Source organism: Elgaria multicarinata, chromosome 1 (assembly GCF_023053635.1).
Source record: "Elgaria multicarinata webbii isolate HBS135686 ecotype San Diego chromosome 1, rElgMul1.1.pri, whole genome shotgun sequence".
NCBI classification, from domain to species: Eukaryota; Metazoa; Chordata; class Lepidosauria; order Squamata; family Anguidae; genus Elgaria; species Elgaria multicarinata.
In genome coordinates, this window is record NC_086171.1 from 70,993,877 (window position 1) to 71,018,849 (window position 24,973).

Sequence of the window (24,973 nt, forward strand, 5' to 3'; positions counted from 1 at the left end):
CCAGGTGTGTATGTGGAAAATATATTTATTTAGTTTATTTATTACATTTCTATACCGCCCCACAGCTGAAGCTCTCTGGGCGGTTTACAACATAAAATATATGAGAAATATACATTAGTATTTGTTTGCAAAGCAATTTTGGCCTAATTCAGACATAATGAACCCAGTCTGATAAAGCACGGTTTTTCACCTTGGGAATGAGTCATGTACCTGCATGCTCCTTCCCTTCCCTCATGTGTCAAGCTTCAGCAAAGCTTAGGGTTTTTTAACCAGTTTCCTGTGACATTTTAACAAGGTATCTTTGGTTTAAGGGCTTTCTTGAAACAGTTCATGAAACCAAGATCTGATGCTCATTTCAAGGGAGACCTTAAACCAGTTCCCTGGTTTAGATGTCACAGGAAACCATGGCTTGAGAAAGTAAGATAGCTTTGCTGAAGCTGGGAGCATGGCAGGGAGGGGAAAAAAGAGAGTGCATTTACCAGGCCAAGATCATGATGATGGATCATGGTTCAGTGATATCAGAACCAGCCCACTCTTTGCTGCTGGAATTCTTCAGATTTTGTTTAAATGATACATTCATGTGGCCGCAATGTATTGGTCCTCCCCACCCACCCCGGCTTGGAACAAGTTGTTACTAGTGAATCAAACCACTCTGTTGCTGAAACAAGGAATTAACAGCTTCAGTGTGGGCAGTACTACCTACAACATATTTTAACTATGACATATCTGGCACAATGGATTATGCATCGTTCTGTGTTAAATTTTGTGTTAGTATTCTGGAAGAACATCAGAGATGCTCATACATTGTGTGACTACATGTCATATAGCCTTACAAAAGCCAAGACGCCTGTGCAAACGCAGAAAGCGCTTCCGTGCAAGCACAATACTAGTCTCTTGGAACTTATGGCATCCTATTGTAGAGCACCCTAGACATTCTCCTAATCTTTGGGTGGCTGGGGTAGGGGTAGGTTCACAGCACCTTCAATCCCAGCCAAATTGTTGCAAATATTTCAGCTATGAAACATACATGGGCCTCTGCCACGCCACCCTGACCACAACTGGCTTTCTTACTTATTTCAATAAGTAAGTGATCTGTTCAATCATGAAATGAATGGGAGAGCTCATGGGTAAAAAGTCCAAATTTAAGTTAACTGTAGGCTGCGATGAAATACTCCTCTCTTCCCAACTCACCATCCCAGTTTATAAAATTCACACACACTCCAAAAATTTACTTCTCAGTTTTAGCCTCCCATTTTAACTGCAAAGAAACCTTTGATTCAAGGCCATACTTTTTGGGAGGTCAACTTTAATATTCACAGATCTCTGACATGCGATATGGGCAGCACTGGCTAAGAGATACTGTCATGCTGGGATAATACATGAGCTCATCATTCACAATAGCACCTTTCAGACATTCAAATGTGCATTGACTGAATGCATAGAGAAGAGTGTGAATAGTCATGTGTACTCAGTCATTGAGGGTTACATGAGGGTTAAACAACCTTCACATAACCCTAAAACAAACCAAGGGTTGTTTAACCCTAAAATCACCTTTGATGGCCAAGTTGGCATGACTCAGACACACCCTGCTCAGGGTTAAATATTCAGATTTCACCTGGCTTATTGTGATTTAAGTGACCTCCAATGAGCCCAGCATGAAATATGAATTGGGTCAATAAGTTTCCATTATTTGCTTCCATCCAGCTATTTCCTACAGAAGCAGGGACACTGAATTATCCACAGAGTCTCCTTAACTGCATGGGCTGCTTCATTCATTTTAATGAAAGCAGCAAATCAAACTGCACAGATCGTTTTCCTCCATTAACATTAATGGGGCAACCTGCATCCACAAGAGTTCCATGTGCTCAATAGAGTGATTGCAAACCTCTGGATAAGGCTAATCTGTTTGGTCGAAAAGGAGATTGCCCAATTAGGCCTCAGACATTAGTGGGTATGCTGCCTATGAATTTTTATTTTGCTGTGAGTTGTCTTAGGTGCCTTTTGTGGTGGAAATGGCAAGAGATGCATTCGTAAATAAAATAAATTAATATATTCTTGCCCACTTAATGATATAAGAATCAACTCCTTGCACTCTTTCTACATACCAGATGGTCTTAGTTCATTTATTATGCAAAGTGAATTAATTCAGAGACAGCTGAGGAACTGTGAAGGGATAATAATATATATGGGGGGAGAGCTTGCATCTAAAAAGCAGATACCAGATAACGGACTCATTATGCAAAAAGAGATTCCTGTAAAAGAATATACATAGGGAGAGGAAAGCTAGGATGCATTTAACCGTATGGGTTAAAAGTACCATTACACATAATAGCCTGCACTACTCCTGGTAAGAATAATAGGCAACAATTTACTTCCTCCCCCAGCCCTCAATATTATGGTGGTAATAGGTGACCAGGAAAAATAACATTCCATTCTAGAGGCACTGCATAGCTTTCTTATCAACAAACAGATTGATTTGCTTGAACATATTTCATGTCCTCGGTGTTCTTCCAAGGACAGGCATAATGATACTCCACATGAGAATGAATGGTAAAAGTAAGAAAAATTACTGAGTATAGGAGAAATAGAACAATAGAACAAACAAAGAAAACACCTGGGAAACGATGAACAAAATGTAGCCATGATAACAGCTGATTTTTAGAAAAGGGGAATAGAAAGCGAACAGAGAAGTAGCACTTACATTCTCATATTGCTGGTCTTGTTGATAATTACAGATTTCCCAGTCTGATCCACGTTGTGATCCATGCCAAAGTAAGCTGCCACTCTGTGCACCAGCATTCGCTGATACGACGACATCTGGGGGAACTTTTTATAATGATTACTGGAACAAAACGTCAAAGGGCTCAATATGATGCAGCCTCTGACATGATGGAAAAATAGCAGCCCACTTTTTTTAAAAAAGAAATGTTTAATATTAACATTAGTTAACTCCAGTGTCTAATCTGGTATGCAAAATTGGATCATCCTGTTGTTATTTTTTATAAATTTCTTTAAAAAGTCCCCTCCCATCCTCCTAATGTTCTGTGTATTGCATTCTGTGCAATACACAGAATTCAATATGTTCTGTGTCCTTTCATTTAAAATGTTGTTTTATTCAAATACAGGTAAGCAAGAGGATTAGCATTCAATTTCCCAAACAAGTCACCAAACCAGAAACCAATATTGAAAATAAACTTACCTGTTGTCACTAATAAAATCAATAATTTCCTGCTCCATTTTTAATAGTATCATTCTATCCCTGTTAATAAAAAAAGTAAAATAATTCACTATTCAAATTTGAAAAAAAATATATTGATGGTGCCTCTCCCCACCCCCACCACCAAGCACTGGGTTCTGTTTATGAGTTGCTTAAAGATATCGTACTCCCCATCCCAATGAGAGAGTGGGACTAATTTCATTTCCTATTCACAGAAAGGATTCAGACTTAATACTCTCATTATCAGTTGGAAATAGGAATGTAGCTAAGTTAGTTGCAGCTGAATGGAGTGCATTTTAATAGATTATTTCCCATCCTCCTTACATGAAACTCAGAATGCCTCACATGGTTATCTTATTTTATACTGCTACGCCACATTCATACGACATGACATTAAGCTCCATCACACCGGGGGAAAACACGCTCCCTACCGTCGTTTCTCCACCCGTGTTTTCATTCCTCAGTTACTTCCTCTTTCAAAAGAGGAAGTACACAACAAGCACAAGGCCCATTGAGTCCACTGTTCTAATGGCACTGCTTCTCCTGCACACAGCAAGAGAGAGCAGCAATTCCGTGTTTAAAAGTACATCGGACCTAACCAGGGTTTTGTTGTTGTTGTTGCACAATGAAGGCCAGAAGGAGCAAAAGGCATGCGGGAGGCAGACGTCATGTGAGGGGCCTGAACAAACTCTGTGAGTGCCCAGTAACGAGCGTGCAATAAAACGCTTGTCGGATGGAGCTTATTATTTCACCCTGTGAAATAAGCCAGGTAAGCCTGAGAGACCATTGGGCTCACTCTGACTGGAATCCTAAGGGACTTGGTGGCAGAACCCGATTAAAACAGAGAGAGAGAGAGAGAGAAAGGAAGAAAGAGGGGTCCATCTGTGCACATTCCCTTGATTGTCATGCTGAACCCAGACCAATTCCTGCAGGGTGTCTTGTGCATGGGCAACATTTTTCTGGGGCTGGGAAACTGCAGAAAAATATTTTTGGCCCTGTTTTGTGCTAATCAAAGGTTGTTGGGTTTTTTTTAAAGGCTTTGATTGTGACTTGTAGGGGGGACTTGGTGGGAGCCAGTGAAGCCTCTCCAAAGTGCCATTTGGGCCCAGTTGGAGGGGCTGTCACTGGCAAGGGGCACTGGAAGCAGTTGGGTAGGGTGACCATACGAAAAGGAGGACAGGGCTTCTGTATCTTTAACAGTTGTTTTGGAAAGGAAATTTCAGCAGGTATCATTTGTATATTTGGGGAACCTGGTGAAATTTCCTCTTCATCATACCAGTTAAAGCTGCAGGTGCCCTGCCCTCTTTTAAATCTGGTCACTCTAGTATACTTCCTGCAGCTTTAACTGCCGTAATGAAGAGGGAATTTCACCAGGTTCTCCATATATACAAATGATACCTGCTGAAATTCCCTTTTCTATGTAACTGTTAAAGATACAGAAGCCCTGTCCTCCTTTTCATATGGCCACCCTACAGTTGGATCATGTTCACAGCTGCACTTGGGAAGAGCAGCAGGTCTTTCTGCCACTCTTGTTGATAAGCTCGCTGCCCAATGCCTGCCACCCATGTGTTGGCATGTCTGGGTTCTGATGACACAAAAACCTATCATGGGAACAACAACCACCCCAAGAACAAGCCATGGGTTTTGGGGGTAGCTTGTTGCCCATGTACAAGCCTCCCTGCAGGAATTGGTCTGGGTTCTCATGTTGTGCAAACCCAGTTACTGTCAAGACACCTGGGAAAAAGCTGTCCCTCTGAGGCAGGTAAAAAAGGTGGCCTGTACAAGGCTACAAAATGGGCTTTATTGCTGAGTGGTACACTGAGGGAGGGGGAGGTTAAAGTCTCCTATGCCAACCCCCAGCATCCCCAACTGACATTGCTGCTTCTGTGTCACCATTAGTTATGCAATAGGAGCAATGCTAATCAGCAGAAGGCAGGAATGCAGCAGCATGATGGGAATATGGGGGATACGTAGCCCATGTCTGGGGGCTGCATGTGGCCAATGGGTCACGGGTTGTGCACCACTGGCACATGACATCTAGCAAAGGTAACACACATCATGGTTTTCTTAGATTTGGGCAATACACACATTGTTTCATTCTGCTCTACAAACCTCTTCTGTCCCAGAAGTTTAATCCTAGTTAAAGTGGCAACCTACCCTTCTCTTATACAAAGTGGACTGAAAACATTCCGACAGCTTGGCTCCCTAACAGTTGGAATGTTTGTGAACATTCTGTGTCAGAATAACAGCTCAGCCAGAGGCTTCACTATCCACTGACTTCCCTAATGTGGTGCCTGTGGGCATATCTGCACCTGCAGAGAGATTCCACTGCCCCATATCTCTCAACAACCCTGGCTAACCATATTTTTGAGGGTGGGAAGCACCCTACCAGTCAAATAGCAGTGGTCATTGGACCTGGGTGCAGAGTCAAGGAGTGGAGCAAGGAGGCTCCTCCCCTGAGAGATACAGCAGGGTCAGAAAAAAGGTGGTGAGCAGAAAAGTCAGTTCTCAGGAGATACTTCTTAGCTTGGCAGGAGATGGGGCAGGCATGGAGGAGGAGGGTGTGTTTGTGTAAAGCATAGGAGCCAGAATGTTCAACAGTTGGCTGTGCTCACCAACAGTGGCTCTTGGGCTGCAGTGTTTGAGGAAGTGGAGCTTGGTAGTTGCCCCAATGAGCAAGATACCTCTCCCTGAAATGAGCAGGATACCAACCTCTGAAAAAGTGGGATTGGGAAGGTGGTAAAGACATGGGTGTGGGGATCAGGCATCCCTTCTCCATCTTCACACTTCACCTACCTTCCATTGGTGGGTGAGGCAATGTTTGTGTTGGAAAGGGCAAGAGAGGCAACAGCAATTTTGCTGCCGGGAACACAAGCCGCTTTGGGAATTATTAATAGCCCAACCGGAGATAAAAATAAAACTGGCGACCTGGCTGGCGTGGGAGAGGAGTTTATTTACAAAGAAGGTAAGATAAATCTATGCAAAGCACTAAAGTCCTGGTCCTCAATGACTGGAAACCCTACAATAAAACTTCTGGGATTGACAGTGCAATCATGTCTACTCAGATGGAAGCCGCATTGAGCCCAATGGGACTTACTTCCAGGTAAGTGAGTGTAGGATTGGAACTTTAACCAAGTCTTCACATTTAAGAATATTTCCAAAGCTTTAAGGGCTAGAAATATGCTTTTTTAGTAGTAGTAGTAGTAGTAGAAGAAGAAAGCCGATATTCACAAGATGCTGAATACCATACCAATTTATTTACTTATATTTATTTATTCTTAAATTTCTAGTCTGCTTTTCTGTTAAAATCACAATGTCAATTCTAGCGGAGATGTTTGTTTTCACATCCCTCATGGGAGGGTGGAATTTCAGAATGAAAACAAGGCGGGGGAAACTTAAATCCTCCCTCCCAGAGTGCCATGATCCCAATCCAAATCATTCCAGGTTGCGCACACATTGCATTTGAGAAACACTGGTGTAGGTGATATCTTGCAAACCTGGAGGTAGGTAGGGGTCTGTGTGGCTAATCTCTGAGAAAGTAATTAAGCTATGGGAAAATGAAAACCCTATGGAGTACATGCTGATTTTTATAGAGGTTCTTGCTAAAAATCAATATGCATTCATAGCATCATAGGTATTATTTCCCACATAATGACCACCACACTTTCTAGAACTAACACAACACAGCTCCCACTTTGCTAAGATCTCAAGCTACAAAAGGGTTTTTTTTCACTTACCTGGGATTATTCTTTAATGTGTTAACAAGGAATTCATGCAAATCTATGCCTGTTGAGTCTGTGTATTCTTGGCTGCAGTCTGAAAAAACACATATTACTAATAGTTTCATTTCTAACAAGGATTTTTTTTTGTTTTAAAGTGGTGCAAACTTGTCCCCACACCTGGCTGCCTGTTAAGGGTGTGTGCTACATGCAGGGGGTGACTTACATTAAAAAAACACCCTATGGAATAGTGGTAGGGTATCTAATCTTCCAATTAACTGTACTAACAGCTACAAGCGCAAAGTATAACTGAATAAGAATACAACGTGCCATGCTTTTGAAGAATCCAAGGGATGTATAGATCCACTTAAAGTCTTTCCATCTCTTTCAACTGCCAAATACAAAGGTACTATGTGCATGTGTTAAGTAACAGGCATATCCTAAATTTGGACACATCTGTATTTGCTTGAACAAACTTAACAAAATCCAAGCAAACATAGAAGACAAAATGGCAATCAGGACTAGTTTTGAAATTTGACTGGATGCAATGTTTTTTGTGTCCAAAGTTCAGAAATCTGTTACGTCCAGGGTTGGCACCAAATTTCACCCAAGCAAAAGTTTCAAGGTGAATGTGTAGTTTCAGCTCAGGGAAATGTGTGACAAATGTTGAAGAAAGCAGAAAAGCATTTTAAAAACAAAACCAGCACATTTCTCTTGGGGGGAAAGGGAGGTTCTATACATCCCTGAATACCCCAAGCAGCAGGGTATTTTTGATTCTATCCGGTTGCAGCCTGATTGATTCATTTTCTTGGAATCATCTGTGAAGTGTCTATCCTTTTCAGCAATCCAGAAAGCACTCACTCCAATATCACATGATGCATTTAGATACAAGCATTACACCAGGCCCCATCATCTCATAGTATCAAAATGATGATTTAGGTGCTAATAAAGATCTATATCCCATAACACACCGGGAAGCCGTAAGGTGTGTAAATTTGTAGGTAGCAAAGTCTCTCTCTCTTACACACCCCATATGTAATTACAGTGGACTGATTATCAGCACAGCAATGCTGTGATAAGACTAAAATATCACTCAAAAAGTCTATTTCCATGATACTGTAAGGACATTTGTCAAGACTGAATCACAACTATATCAACAATCCGTTATTCTTGGTTTTACACATTTCATGTGTGGCACTTATAATGTGCACTCCAAAAACTTGTGTGTATGGACAAGTAAGTTGTGTATTAAGTATGAGTTAAGACTAAGGTCATGGTATTATTTCCCAGAAAAGGATTTAAAAAAGCCTCAGTTACATGACAGATGTATGCACAGCAACAGATGATTGCAGCAACAGGTTTCTGTATTTTGATCTCAACCAACAGATGTGGAAGAGTTTTTAAGAGCAAGGAATAGTCTCCCCCATATGGTAATTCCAGAAATAGTTGCCATAGATCCAGCAATCTATAGATTCAGGAGCTGCCATTCCAACCCTTTATTGTGGGAGGAATATCTCATTCTAGATACCCTCCCTCCAAACCACCTGCTAATCATCAAATTCTCATGGATCAGGGTGAAAATATGGAAATACGGTTTAGTGTGTACTGGTGAATGCTTATTAACATAACACTAGTAGCACAATTGGGTGGCAGTTCTTACATCCTTTTCCATGCAATATTTTAAGCGGAATCTAAAAAAATATGTACAATTACTGTGCACATGCGCGCGCACACACACATACACACACCATATGCTGTCTGAGTGGGGTGGTGGTGGAGTGGTTCAAAACACACACACACCACTTATATGGCCTTTGGGATCGTACCAAGGGAGGGGCCATAGCTCAGTGTGACAGATGGTCCCAGGTTCAATATCCAGCTTCTCCAGCTAGGGTAAGGAAAAGAATCCCGCCTGAAACCCTGGAGAGCAGCTGCCGGTCCGTGTCAACAATACAGGGCTAGATGGACCAATGATCTGACTCAATATAAGGCAACTTCCTATGTTCCTACCTGGAGCAAGCTATCTGGCTCACTCCCTCTGTATGAGAAGAAGCTAATGATTGAATCAAGATTCTGTGTTTGAAAATGGGATGCTCCACTTTTCTTGTCATTTCCCCCCCCCCCCCCTTACAGGTAGGGAAGAGGAGGGATTGCCCATCCTTTAGGTCCACTGTTGATCTCATACTAAGAATTTAATGAACAAGTCCACTGTGTGCCTGCCAAAGCAGAATCGTTATTCCTCCCTCTCCCCCTCCATATAATTACAGATAGCGAATTATATGAGTATTTATCAGGTCAGCACTATTTGTGAGCCACCAAACTGAATGGAGCTCACTAACTGCATATTATGGGCTGGTAGGTTTTTGACAATTCCCTGCTCTGGCAGTTCTAGGCAGCCTGCCACATATATAGCTGAGAGGCTGCATTTGAGTTTGTGGGACACAAATGGTATAGGGTTTTGTATACGAAATATACATGTGTTCCACAAACAATATGTAAACAAATACACATACTACAATACCACAAATAGATTCAGAATATCAAATACATGCACAAACCAAATCAAATACATATATAAGCAAATACACACATTCAAAAATGACTTAATATGTGACTTTGTTAAATGACTAAATAATGACTTAAATATTTTGGTTCACCTTTTGATAACATTCTTATCTTGGATTTTTCACTGTTTCTATCTTTTTCTTTGTTTTTATCCTTCTCTTTTTCTTTCTCAGAGTCATCTTTACTAGATTTATCCTCTTCTTGTAGGCTGGGGAAAGTTGAAAGTTGTAGTTGTATTGATTCCTGTTGAAAAAAATATAATAATTTAGGGCCAGATTCAGGAAACTTGGCATGGCTTCCAAAAATGCATAATGAAGTGCATGCTTAGAAAAGCTGAAGCCAAACAGTATTTGGTAAACTTAATATGAGGAAAATCATAGTGTAATCTTAGGGATAAATTTTGCTTCCTGGTGTATATTTTGGATGATACCACTGAGGCTCAGAATTTAGTCCTGAATAGATTAACATTTTGATCTTAAGTTATTTCCTTCAAAGTAAATTTAATTTTCTTGCAGTATGACCCACTAGTTTCTAACTAATTTTTAAGAGCACTTAAAAATAAGAGTGCCTAACAAACAGTATTAGTAATGAGGACTTACAACTAAAATCTTAATGATGAAATTCTAAGCTGCCAAATAAATTCCACTGAATTAAATATAATGCATTTCGAAGATATTGAAGACAGGGGTATCTCAGACTAAGCACACTTAGCTTGAACTGAGTTCAGCTTAAAATACAGTGGGACTTACTTTCACCAAAGTCTGTTCAGGATTAGCAAGTTAGAACTTGACACTGTTCAAGTGCAGTAGTTAACTTTACATTTTATATTATACCAAACATTCATTATTACTTGTGCTCTTTCAGTGAAGACCTCTTTTGTATCTAAGAGAAGTCAGATGAACACAAATGGTAATATGGCCAGGTTAAGCCTAATTTCTTCAATTAAAATGTAAATTCAATTTAAGATGTCTAAAATATAATATAAAACGTATACCTGATCTATTTCTCAGACATTTACTCAATGTCCTACTAAGTGTTCTTAGGAACAGAGCCTTAGAAGAGCCATGGTTAATTACATTGCCTTATTAGCAGTGCCTGAAAGCTTGATTTAAGAAGTGAATAACTCAAATGTCCACACTTTCTATAAAAATATGTTGTGTGTGTGTTGCGGGGAGGTGTTCTGATAATTTTAACATATATCATAAGTCACTAGGGTCCATCAGCTAAGACCTTAAATATACCTAAAAGTGTAGGTCTTAGAGAAGATTTCATAAAAAATATGAATGCTGGCAACGGGAAGGGGGAGGCTATTAAATGTATTTATTGACTACGTATCATGAACACAACCCAGTACACAGTTATGAACACCTAAATCTCATTGTAATCATTGGGGCTTAAATTAGCTTATTGCTCATGACTAACAAGTTGCAGTCAATGAACTTAAAGTTAGTGGGGGAAATATGCTGTGAAAATGTTTTATTTATAATAAGTAGTTAATGTCTGAATCACTTGTAAATTCTCTCCAGATAATCTGACTAGCTGGAAAAGGTGCAACTGTGCCATTCAAATAAGGGAAATAATTGGTTCTACCACCTTCAGTCTTTTATCCTGACGTCAAAGTGACTGTTATAGTGCACTTGCATTTTTACAGGAAATGGAAGGAAAGACAGACTTTACATACAGCCTAAAACAGACATATAAGCATACATCATATAGTTTGTGCCATACATGTAACATACCATTTCTACATATTAATTGGATTTGAAATAAACAGACACAGAATTGCTGCAGAGGCGTGAAAAAAAATCTATTGTTTGTTTCTTATATTCATTTTTTTATTGTTGTTTTTTTCTCAATAATAAAATTACAACGTTGATAAATACATTCATACAGGATATGTGTAGCGAACAACAGGAGATGTTCCATTTGCAATAATACATTGATAAACCATTATTATAACATTAGAGGCAACATTCCTTTTAAAAGTAAGGACAGAGTGTGTGATCAGGTAAGCTTTCATGATCAAGTAATACAGGTAACAAGATTTTTCCTACACAGGAAAATCAAGGCAAATTTTCAAATATAATACAAATATAAGATTTGTAGTACAATCCATACTCTGTAGTACTGGCAATGTACCATACATTCTCTGATAATTTAGACCCTGTGCTTTGTAAACAGCTAAGATAAACAAATAAAGAAAAATCCAAATTAACTTTTAAAAAGTAAACAATATCGATTGGCACAACTCTTCCAAGTTCCTTCAGTCAGTTCAAAGAGGTCTACCTCCCCTAGTGCAAATTTAATCAGCATTTAAATCATGTACACTTCTTGTGTAATTTATTATACGATGTCAATCATCCTCAAGAAGCAGGCTTTGGTGGCAGAAAATATTTTAATCCCTGTACGGCCAAAGAACTCTCCCCAGCAGTGGACCAGACCGTGGCAGGGATTACAAGGAATGTGAACTGGAACCCTCCTCTGTTTGGCAGTGGGGGGCGGTTTAGGAGAGGTATTTACCGCCAAATCTGCTAGTCTCTGTGGAGGATAATGTTCCTTTTTCCTTTGCAGAGAGTACATCAGAAGCTACCATGCAACATTAAATACAATCCGATATATTTATATGATGCTCCTTTCAGTTTCCACTTAAATGGTAGAAAACACAAATAAAATGCAGAACAAAAGCTACAAATTTCTAATAACACAAATTGAGCTAAAGCATAGTGTTTGTTTTCTTAAAATATCTACCCACAACTGATAAAATAATCTATCTGTTGTCCTACTGCATAAATGTCATTGTAGAGCAGCAAGAGGAGAAAGTACAAAAACCCCACAGCTCAATAAGATATGGGGTGGTGGGTTTTTTGGTCTTTCAAAAAATAAAATAAAACTCTCCATAGTAAAGAGTCCAAAGAGGAGAGCTTGATTTGTTTCATTTCAAGTTAATAGAGGAAAGTCTTAGAAAGTACACTTGAATGTGATATTTGTTTTGTGCTAACAAAAGTTCATCTTTCATTCTCTAACTCCTCTCCCTCTCTATGGCTGATCTCGTTCTTCAAACAATATCTGAGTCTTCAAGTAAGAAATACTGGCAGGAAGTTTGCTTTTATCCTTTTTTTGGTTTGTATTCTTGTTAAATTTGCTTATATAAGCAAATGGAAAGAGAATGTAAGCTAGTTTCAATAAGTGCAGAAGCAATTTATTTTTTTGCAAAATTCTGAAATCTGTTAAATCAAAATTTCTTGATTTGATCCATATATATATAACATTATATTTCTTTGGAATAAATGGTATACAACAATAATACAGACTTATTCAAATACACGTTTTGCAATATTGGAAAATTGGCACCAAGAATCAGAAAAATGAACCATATCGAATACAATGCATTTGCGTCTAGGTCACTATGACCTAGAGGGTAGAGAAATTTGCTGTTACTATGAAACAGGTTCAGGGGAACTGATACATGGACCTTGCATGACTTAGAAGCCAGAGTAGACTCAGTACTATGCCTGGTGTAGACTTAAAAGAGATAGCCTTAGAGAAAATAACAATTCTATCTTTTTTGTTTGAATTTTAAAAATAATTAAACTGAATTCTTTTGAATTCTTTTCCATTTGTTGAAATTTTCAGGGGCTCTGGAAAAAAAAGAGAGCAAATAACACCCTGTGACATACTGTTGAGCTACTCATTTATTTCATTTCAAAAAAAAATCAAGTACGCTCTTGTAAAAGGTGATTTTGGTTTCCCACAATCAAGAAATTCCTTTAAAGCCCAAATATACAATTGTTATCATGCACATGGAAGGGAATGTTAACCATGCAGCTGATGGCAACAATTTTAGATACCTGATTGTCATTATCTGTTTCCAGACGAGGGCAAGATTCTTCACATACAGCAAGACTTCGTACCAGTTTTCCCTTCCCTCCTGACTGAAATATAGAAGAAAAAGGAAATCACTTCTGAAAACTGACATATGCACCCACCCTTTCACACTATGTATCCGATAGAGATAGCCCTTACTGTAGCAAAAACTCTGACTAATACGCAGGTATGCGCTTCTGAGTAGCCATGGGGTTAATGAAGGATAACACAGGTATAGGGGAAGGCTGAAAATAGTTTATTTCCTATGCAGAAATTAATATAAAACAAAAGTGGCAGTTGAAATGCAAATGAAAAAGAGAGAGACAGAGAGATCTGAACCGTCACACTTAATTGTAACCAGTTTATCTATATTATATATTGGATAAAATAAAATGTGTCAAGCCTTTTCTTTTTTTAAAGGTATTTCTTCACTATCCCTTTCCATCTTTCGGCTTGGCCACCTCTCTAAGATATGCCCATTTAGTTAAAGTATATCCAGACTAGGAAAATGAAAAAAAAAAGTTTTCTTTCTCCAGTGGGATAGCATAGAAACATGAATACATGAAAAGAAAACCATCTTATATTATAGAAATATAATAGCGGAAATAGCTAATAACCCATGAATATTCACTGAGCTTATGACACCTAACTACAACATGAGTGAAAAAAACAGGAATAAGCTTTCATAATCAGCCATATGCATGCAAATTTTCATCCCAGGCCAGTTTATCAAGACCCGAAGGAAACGATCACAAACTCTACCTTGGATCTCTTTTTCTGCTGGTTCTGGTTAGCACCTCGTTTCTGTGAACAGCAATCGACAAATTATGCATGACTATAGGTGGAAAGCATGCATAACAAGAATTACAGCACTTCATTAAAGCATTCATGAAGTACCAGTTTCATGTAGTGGTTGTCAAATAACTTACCAACTTGTGGACCTAAGAATTACTCCATAAGAAGCCCTTGCACTAATCTCACTGGTCGTAACAAGTCATAATTGTGTTGATTTTTAAACATATGTAAACACTTTATTTTAAAAATGCACAACTAATGAAAGTTTCAGAAACTCCCTCTATTATTATATTCTCTCCTTAGTTGAATATGGATTTAAGTGAAAATTCTAAGCAGACTGACATTTCAGTATTGTTTTTATTTCTTATCACAACATAGCCAGAGATAAGGGGCATTACTACAAAATGTCTATAGATCTCTCCCCCGTCTTCCCCCAGAGTTTTCTTGCAATACATGTACTTTTCTCTCTTTGCATAGTTCTGAAGTATGCATTCAGTTGAAACATGCTCCATAGCCTTTAAATATAATTATATTAATGATGATGACACAATATGAACATAACTGATAAAGATGCATATTCTTCCAGAATGGTTTGATAAAATGAAGGTAAATATATACTCAAAATTTGAACTAGGTGCGGTGGCTAGCTGGCTGAAGTTCTACTCGAATGAAAAATCTAATAAAATAAAAGAATGAGAAAATGGAGGTGGGGGAGAGAGAAGAATCTTCCACAGAAAAGTCTTACCTGGTCTGATTTGCCATTTTCCTCTTTGTCATCTGCCTCTGAGCTTTCAGTTTTATTAAAGATGCAGTTCTCTTGTTGGGAGATGGCTGAGTCTTGCTCGTTTCCAGCTTCCTCTGCTTTACCTTGTTCAGACATTCTCCCGGATAGAAATTAAAAGAACGAGATTTGATGACCTGGAAGGTCAAGACATTAAAAAACTAAATAGTGTAATATGCCATTTTATTCCCATGAGCTATATTTTGATTTCCTTCATGATGAACTAACTAAGTACATTAAGAAGCTTGAGAATAGCGACAATACAGTTCAGAGGATGGTAATGGACTAAAGTACTCTAGGTGAAAGCTGAATTCTGTAAAAGGAAACAAGCCAACCAGCTTGATTTCAAGTACTCAGTGTGGAAAACAATCCAAATGTGAAGGTTCCACTGCAATTCCTTATCCTACCATTTTCATCTCACAGCTTTAGAAGTAGGGATGGGGAGGAATTCTTTTGCCAAGGAGGTGATACAACAAATACATTTTAACCTATTCATGTTTTTAGGTTGGAAGGGCATTAAGTAAACTAGATCCTCCACAAGAATGTCAATCTCCTGCTTAAAAAAACAAATGAAAGTAATCCACACACTCCTATCAGTCGATCATTCTCCTGGGCATAAAAAATATTATAGCATTTTTTTACAAGAACTACAAAATTACATTTGGTTTGAAAAAGATTTCAATATAAAATTAATTCTAAAGTTAGTGATAAAGCCCTCATTATAATCATTTCTAGGCATCAAACTGACGGCTCCGTTATAAAAATCATAAGCCTCTTCCAAACCCCATGTCACTCTCCAGCATGTTGGAAATCCTTCCAGAAGCCCTTGGCAGGGTGGTTCTAATGAAGATATCTTAACTGCATGGCACTGCTTTCAGCTCACAATAGTCAGTTGTACAGGGCTCAAAATGGCTTTTCAAAGTTAAAGCCTATTATTATTTTCCCCACTCCCTACTCATAAAATACCCATTTGACACCTCCCTACTGATCAGTTGTCAAGTGTATCTCATGAATAATTCAGTACTTCTTGTTCTCCCCACCCTGCCTTTAAAAAAAAATCGTCTTAAGACGAAAAATAAGTGCAGTGAAGAAGAGGAGTTATTTCAAAACAGATTTCAGTATTTGCCCTTCTCACAATTTAATCATGGTTATTATATAAATCTACACTTCATCATGTTTCTCTTACAGGTTGCAATTAACACTGAACAGATATTGTAATGCCCACTTTCTTTGTTTATTTCAAAGGAAAATACAAAGTACATTGAGAGATTTTTTTAATTTCAGAAAAATGGGTGTACATTTTTAATGTAGCGTTTGCTTTGTAGTTTAACAAAAAGACCACAAAAGGTCATAATTAAATCTTAAGTGGAACAATTATTTTTTAATTTAAAAAAAAAACCCTTAGAACAATGATGGTCTTTTAAAATGTACATATTCTGTATTTCTTTACTTGTGAACACTGGGGCAAAAGTTGCATGATTTAAAGAGAAGGTTCATAACAATCAAAACAACCAGTTGTTTGTCCAGAGTATTCTGTTACACCATCATGTTGTTCTATTTCCTCCCATACTATACTTTTCCTACATTCTATCTTACTATTTGGAGGATATTTATATTTGAAATTGATCCATTCTTTCTCACAATTTTAAATATAATTAGTATAAATCCTGCTGTGTGAATCTTAATCGTTAACCCTATTTTTGTAAGTACCCAAGCAACATATACTCATGCAATACACCCTCAAAGACCTGATGTGGATATAGGCGCATGATGCAAATCCACAAAAATTAAACCTTTTCCTGCCATTAGGCATGTAACAAAGAAGCTGTTTACCTTCAGTGCTGCGTTAATTCTTGATGCCTTTCTATCAGTTTCTGCTGCTCCTCACTGGTTAAATCCACACAAGTGATCAATGACAATGTGAGTCCCATGACCCCATTAACAGTTCAGAGTGCCAATCTCCATGCTGTTCTTTACAGAGTTTGAGAGATCATCGTCATCAACCTGGTGGGGAGGGGGAAAAAGACAAAAAGTAAACACCGATAATAATGGTTATAATCATGGTAGGGTTAAAAGATAAAATAAATAGAGACCAGATTTCTAACACTAATGACCAGCTTCAAGCAAATCACTTTCACAGCTTGATTCAGCTCCACCTGTCTCAAAAACTGTGTGCTTCTTCTCTAATGAAGGCTAGAGCCGGCTGTTCAAGTCATAACAGCTCCTACGCACGGAGCTAAAATTAACAATTGCATATTATGTGCCGAAGATTACTCACTTCAATTTTAACCTTTTTAGTGAATTCTAGCACTTTGCAATAAAAAAAAGGCTCATCTGTTTGCTTCAATGGAAATCAATATTGTCGCTAAAGAAGAAAAAAGTCTGCTCTGTAACCAAAGCTTCATTTTCTGTTAAAAAGTGACCTCGATAGCAGGTATAAATGAGATGATTTAATAAGGAAGAGCCATCAAAATGGCTAAGAGGGAGTTAACAATGACGAGCAATGGAAATTAGGGAGAAGTTAGAATACTGTGAGATGTGAAGGAGTGAAAAAAGATTGTTTAGAGAGACAGACAGAAGGCACAATTGCTTCAAAAACCCATTACGCTATGTTTATAGTTAATGTTGCTACCAGATGGGCATTTGGTTAAAAAGAAAAGTAAGAGGTTAAAGGGAAAATAGAAACATTTACAAAGTATTAAAATATCATGATACGTCTCTTGGAGAGCCATGATTGGCAATGGATTGATAATCTGACAACTCAATCACTGAATTGTTCCTTAAATCTTTAGGAATGTGGATGCCATGTGCTAGCTTATACTAATGGACAACAGATTCTAACGTGTATTGGTATTAAATTGTTAACAGTGGCAACTACAGTAAGATGCATGAATTCTATTGTACAGAGAAACCAGCAAACAGTTATTTCAATAAATGTAACAAATAACACGTTGTGGTGTTTTTACATATTCTAATCTCCAACTATGCTAAGAGCTGCTCAGGCATAGCATATATCAGTATACAATTACTAGGAGGTAAATATGTTTTTCTCATGCTCTGCTGTTTTATATGCAACAGTATAAATGTTATCTTACTCCTTGGAGCTTAATATTAGCTGAAACTTCTTAGCAGCAATATGGTAACTGTCCTTTGAGAAAATATACTTAATGGAGTCCCAGTACAAGCAATGGGAGTGGTCAAAGCACCCTGAGAACAAAACAATTACAGACAAATTAACTCAACATCAGTTATCTTCTTTCAGTGAAAAGCCTACCAAACAGCAAGAAGAAAATGCATATGTCTCAAACTTCAAATAAAATAAAATAAAATTCTCATTGTTTCTCAATTTATCTATGACAGAGGCAACCAAAAGACTTCCGAACTCACCCAGATGGGAGTTTTTGTTCAAAAACCTCAAGTTCAGTTAGAAAGCCAATCCAGAATTCAACCATCTTTCTAAGTGTGATAACAACTTGAAAACACAACAAACATTCAGACAAGTCTGTAAATACTTTGCCACAGAAGACTAAAGAAACAGTCCTGTTTTGCTTGAAACAAGCTAATAAAAAACAGGACAGTCAAACTCATGTTAAGTCAAACTCCTATTAGGTCTGAACACGTTGAACTATTCACAGAACAAGAATAGCCGTTGAGTACCACCTTCTTGGCAAAAAGGTTGTGCAAATACTGTCAGAGTAACTTGTTCAGCAGCATATATATATAATGGAGAAAAACAACATATTGGATTATATCATAATCCTTTTGGACCAGCATTGGCAGCTATATATATATATATATATATGAACAAAAACAAAAAAGGAACATAAAACTATTCTTTAACTTGTATTTTAGCACTTTACTGACATGAGAAACTGATTCCTCAATGAGTCTTAGAACATATACAGACATGCACATACATAAATGTTTAAACAGGTGCATATGTTACTAACACAAGAAGCAGATTCCTCAATGAGGACTGAATCTAATGGTAATGTTCTGCTAGTGCTAATGAAGTTGTGCTAGTGCAGGAGTGGACAACACATGATCCATAGGCTGCATGCGCACCCTCCACTGCCCCCCTCAGTGCTGCTACTGCTGCCCCATGCTATACTTATTGAATTGACAATTTTAGCTTTGAAGCCTCCATAGTGGCAAACTGTAACCTTAGGGTGGGAAGAGCAACAAAAGCAGTTTTGGCCTTTCTGTCCTCCTTTTACCAGTTTCCTCTAGATGGGCCTTTGAGCCTGCCTATACTGGAGAAGGTGCACAGCTGGGAGCTGGCTGGAGAGTCCATGGGATTTCTCATACACTGGCCTCTCCCCTCCCCTCCCCTCCCCTCCCCTCCCTTCCCCGCCCATTTTCTTTCCCTCCAAGGCCATGTTTGCATCCTTGGGAAGTAACCAGCACAGCTCTTTCCACAGAGGTTGAGAGGGGGTGGAAGAAGGGGATCAGAACTCAGAGTCCCCATCCTGAGGTCATAGCAATGTCTATGACCTTGGGAGGGGGACTCTGAACAATCCTATGTTCTCTGCTCACCCATAGGATTGCTCTCTCCAGCGAACAGAGACTTTTGGGGAGCATTTTCCCATTTTGTAGGCATGGGATCCAGATGTCTTCCGACAAAATAACCCGTTTCAGAGATATCACATTTTCCCAGAGATCATATTGATATAACATGTCACTGAGAAAATGCTATTCTTTCCCTACCTAGCAATTTGCCTCCACGTGCTCAGCAACAGCAACAGCTGGGAATAGGAACAAGCATCCTGTGAGAATTGTGACTTACAATCACAAGCACACATGCACACCAATCTGGAAACAAGTCCAATAGTGATACCAACTGTCAGAGAAAGACTTTGGGCAGAGGTTCATGCCCCCACTCAGCAGAATGAGCAGCAGGGCCCCCAAATCTTTACCACATGTAAGTAAATGAAATAATACACATTACCATCTAAGACCATTAAGCCCTAACTGCACTACTAATTCCTACTGTGCAGACTCTCAAGTAAGCATGCAACAGACTTCAGCCTTAGTTGGATCTTAATTCTATTAAAAACCAACGGGACTTTCATTTTAAGTAATGTGTTTAGGATCAGAGTATTAGGCTGTGATGTGAAAACTACGTGAGTAGGCACATCTGTTATATATTTGCCCCATTAAAAGCTGTTCTTCTTGAGCTAATTTAGCCTCCATGCCAATTCACACAATTATTTTTGTTAATGTGGTGAATTTACCTAAAGCTGACTGCTTTTCTGAACCTGAATTGTGGATGAAACATCTACAAGCTGCCATCTGTTACATTTCCTAAATATTGGGATCAGTGGCCCATTGGCATATCACAACAACTCAGGGTTGTTGTTTTTAAACTGTGGGTTGTTGAGAGTGAGCAAGCATGTATGTGTGTTGGTGCATACCGCTCCCAACCACCAAGGTTTTAAAAAATGAGAAAAGAATGGGGAATATAACAAGCCAAAGGCTTATGTGTATAATTTGAAACCAAGGCCTTAGCTAGACCAGGTTATATCCCGGGATCGGGATATAGCCTGGTTTTAGTCCACAGGTTATAGTCCACAGAATCCCATGTGAGTCATAAAAAGCTGATCCCCTGCAGAACCTGCAGATTGGATTTATAGAAATCCAAATTCATACAAAACCATTGCAGATTTCTTTGACATCCGTAACTTCAGATATCCCCAAAGAACATTGTGGTAGAAAGCAAAATTTCATTATATAACCACCCACTATAGACTAGGCCATGTTTACATTCTTCTATTAGCACATAAGTAATGTCCTGAGTGAACTGTCATCGCTGGGTTTAAGTAATTTGAACCCAATACATCACCTCACCATAAAAATAATGAATATCGCTTATTTCAACACATTATTCTACACAACGTAATAGATGTCCTTTATTACAAACAAAATTACTACCAGATGGTCATTTAAAAAAAGTATCTGCCAATCAAATTATAATTTTTACTGTTATCAAACTGAATGATACCAGGCCACAAACATAAACAATAATTTCAGATGTAAACTATCTTTTTTTCTGTATACCTAACTAATAATATGAAAGAGGAATTTGTGGGGAATGCAGAGTGTGGGAAATAACGAGGTGGACACAAGATTGGGATTTAAACAGGGCCACATTAATTAACAGATCTGCAGAAAGGGAAAACCTAAGCGGGCATCTTCTCTAATGCGGCCTCATGCCATCGTTTTATCGGGCGCTGACCACGTTGCTGGTGCTCGTGAACCGCGCTTCAAAAAGGAGGAGGACAGGAGGGGTGAGAGCCAATAAATGGGCTCTGATCCCCCCTCCCTCCTCCGTTGGTGCCATGGAGAGGCCAGCAATGGTGTGACTCCACGCCTCGCCTCCCACTCCCACTTACAATAGCCTAGCCACAATCCACATTGCGCCAGGAGTGGAAGTAAGGCATTTCTTTTTTAAGAAAACAAAAAGGGACACCTGCACAGGTTAGTATTGTTACCAATGGGATTTCAGCAGACTATTAAAGTAAGTATTTGTTATGCTTCTTTTTAAAACCTGTTTGGGATAAATTTTGTGCTGCAGCACACCCAAACATTGTTGGGTGTCCCAAGCAGTTTTTAGAAACATGCAGCTCTCTCTCGCTCTGCGTGTGTGTGTGTGTGTGTGTTTAGTATCTTTTTCTGCAGCTTCAATTGATCCTTTCTTTTCATTAAGTTATTTTTATCAACATTAATATTAGCAAAGTTTGAGGGCATCTCATTAATTAGTAGTAGCAGCAATATTTTAATAAGCTAAATGAGTAAATATGCAATATCTGAAAATATTTTTATATAGGGACACATTTGGCTGAATGCATATGGTAGGAGCCATTTAAAGAATAGACAAAAAAAGAATTTTTAACCATGTATGTGCATTATCTAAGTCTCCTGCAAAACAAACAATATCAACCTCCAGGTGTAATATGTTGAATATTCACTATCATATTTAAGAGAGTTCCTTCCTGAGGTGTTCCAAACCAAAAAAAGAAAGGTCCCTCTGTTTCTATCAACACCTGGTTAGGGTGGAGTATGTGTCAATCAAAGAGCAGAGGAGACTTTTTCCTTTTTTGAATCTAGTAAAGATGGAAAAGAGATGGGATATGCAAGGGGTAAAGCAGAGATTCATTTGCACCCATCAAGAGGTGCAAAGGGTCCTTTATTTGCACATTCATTGGATATAGCCCCCATGGAAGGATTTGATTTCATTAAGAGAGCTGGAACTTGATCACATTCAATGGTTTTGAGGAGATCAATAGTAGTAACATTATTCATTCACATATGTCTAGAAAAGGATGTGGTTATAAACGTGTATAATGCAAAGCAGTAGATCAATAACCAAATGCCTGCAATATACTTGCAGTATATATTGCAATATGTGTCTGTGCGTACATATATAATCCTAATAAAAGAGGATGTGTCTGTCAATCAACACCATAGTTCCAAGACTGTGAAACTTGGCATGCATACTATGGAGACTCTAGGATTGTGCACCTCAGGATCATTTTGTTTTTAAAACTCAGTATACTCCCCCTCCTGTGGAACAACCTTCCTCAGGTGAATGGAATGGGAAAGCCTCTCCCTCATGGGGCTATAAGTCTATATGGTTGCCAAGAGACATGAGTTCACTAAGACTGTGGGCACAATGTGTCCAACTCTGACAGCTGTGTAAGTTTACTTGAAGCCTTCTGTATATCAGTGTAAGGATTATTTCCACCCATGCAAAGCTTGGTCTATTCTCTATGCAAGACCATTAGTGTGCCCCCTGGTTCCCCCAGTGCCCCTCCCAATGTAAAAAGCATTTTAAAAAAAATGGCATCCATAGCAGCTATGAAGCATGCAAATCTATCTTATTTGGAAGCTAAATTTGGCCTTTTCAGCATTCCATAGCCAACATGGAGTGCCAAAAGTGATAAATTTAGCTTGGAAACCAGCTAGATGTAATCTTTTGGCATGGGGTGGGGGTTACCCTGCAGCCGTCAGCAGGCATCCAGGGGTTGAAAATGTCCCCCAGGCCTCTAGAGGCTGGCAACCCTGCTCTAAAGTAATGTAGAAAGAAAGAAAGAAAGAAAGAAAGAAAGAAAGAAAGAAAGAAAGAAAGAAATGGAAAACAAGCACTGTAATTCTGAAAGCAGAAAGTTTTGATCTGAAGCACTACTAGGCTAAAAATTGGTTTAGTGTGGTGTGAACTACAGAAACAGCCATTGTAACAAATCAAATACTCTTTCTAGTTCAGTAGCAGTTTGCAGGTACTTTTTCCTCAGGCAGTTGAATAATTATGGCCAATCTACCTCTGAGGGAAAAGAATCTAAGGCAACTGTCAACCTCTGTCAAATAAAAAGTTGCCTGAAAAACTTCACTCACAACTTTCTTTGTTTCATCCCTGCTTGACTGTTGCTTTAAGAAGGAAAGCTTACTTCCTTTCTCTTTTTATTCTAGAAAAGAAATGGCATTCTACTAATATTAAAATATTGACATAATTATTAACTGCACCATTGTCTACTTTAAAATGAATATTCAGTATTTAATCTAACCTTGAAATGTGACTGGTTCAGATTTGTTGCCCTCTCTTGATGCTTACACTCTGGCAGACATCAAAACGTAAAGGTCCTAAACTGGCAGATATCAAATAATATAATCAAGCACTAAATACTACTATATGTCAACTATCAAATATGAAATACTAATGCATGTCAACTATTAAACACTTGCCGTATGTTGAATATTGTAATCCAATGTCATCAGATGTCAAACATTAAACGAATATTCAGCAAACATTTGACTATTCTTTGGCAATATAGGGACTATATTCAGGATACTTCCTCAATATGGCAGCCCCTTCTGCTCTCTGAAAATGCTACATAGAGAGCCAGGAGAGCCTCTCATGGAAGGCAGATTCTGGATCCAAGCTGAGCTCAGTATTGGCTATAGCGATTCCAGAGTTTCAGACTGGAGTCTTTCCCAGCTTACCTGAAGAAACCAGGAGTTGAATCTGGATTATTCTGAATGCAAAGTGTACATCAGCAAATATTCCAACATAAGCTTTCCAAGGAAATTATTTTTAAGTAACACATTCCCAATGAACGAATGAATGAATTTAATTCTAGCTGTAGAGCCCTCTGGACCTAGACTCACACAATAGTCTCCTTCTCTTAGTTTTATTCTATTGTTCCTTTGGCTGAATCATGACATAAGAACAAAAGAAGAGCCATGCTGGGTCAGATCAAGTGTCCATCTAGTCAAGCGCTCTGTTCACACAGTGGTTGACCAGTTGTCGATGAGAAACTTTTCATTTCATTTGCCTCTCAAACCTTCACTTGCCTCTAGTCTTCCCATTAACACTTAGTTGGAAGGAGTCTTTGCTGACTACCTACCTGCCTTACACTTCTGAAGTTTTCTTATATGATTAAGGGTGCAATCCTATGCATGTTTAGACAGATTTTTTAAAAAAAACCCTACAACTCTCAGCATGCCTGTCTCTGTCTGAACATGCATAGGATTGCACCTTAGGCTTATTTTGGCCTTGAGTCTCAGTGAGAATCCTGCAAAGACATTCCCTGTGAAAATGGAACCCTGAAAATACTGTCAGCATGCCTGTATTTAATGTTTAGCTACTGGGCAATAGAGAAATGAAATAAATGAAATGAAATAACACACTTTTGTGCAACAGAGATCAAGTTTTAAATGACTGTCTAAAACAATTACTAGATCTCGATTAGAATGTTGCATTACTCTTTTAGTTTGCATTCACATTAAATATATGAAAATAAGTGATTGCATTTGAAACCCATGATGCATACTCACTTGAGCTCCACTGTTAATCGATATAATTTTGCTCATTTTAAATTAGCCTGAACAGATATAGTGTTTAAGACATCCATACAACAGTAAATATTCCAAGAACAGAAATAAAAGGTGGCAACCAAGTTAGATGCTTGGGACACCTATCCCTCATGGGGTCTGTCCCTCTGCTTTTGACACAGGCTTGCAGTCTTGGGATGTTTC

At 38.5% G+C, this 24,973-nt stretch overlaps 1 protein-coding gene across 6 annotated transcripts in view; it reads right to left on the reverse strand.

Moving 5' to 3' along the window:
* Positions 1-24,973, reverse strand: part of ARPP21 (cAMP regulated phosphoprotein 21) — a 246,702-nt gene that overhangs the window by 99,954 nt on the left and 121,775 nt on the right. For 5 of the 6 annotated variants that reach the window (XM_063130056.1, XM_063130046.1, XM_063130037.1 and 2 more), the window contains exons 2-9: positions 16,775-16,945; positions 14,906-15,078; positions 14,128-14,169; positions 13,350-13,433; positions 9,594-9,744; positions 6,955-7,033; positions 3,200-3,259; positions 2,702-2,842 (exon numbers count right to left, since the gene is read on the reverse strand). In XM_063130056.1, coding sequence (XP_062986126.1) covers positions 2,702-2,842; positions 3,200-3,259; positions 6,955-7,033; positions 9,594-9,744; positions 13,350-13,433; positions 14,128-14,169; positions 14,906-15,040 — 692 coding nt within the window. In that variant the 5' untranslated portion in view covers positions 15,041-15,078; positions 16,775-16,945. The remainder of the gene's footprint in view (positions 1-2,701; positions 2,843-3,199; positions 3,260-6,954; positions 7,034-9,593; positions 9,745-13,349; positions 13,434-14,127; positions 14,170-14,905; positions 15,079-16,774; positions 16,946-24,973) is intronic. The other variant, XM_063130022.1, reaches the window with a different exon arrangement.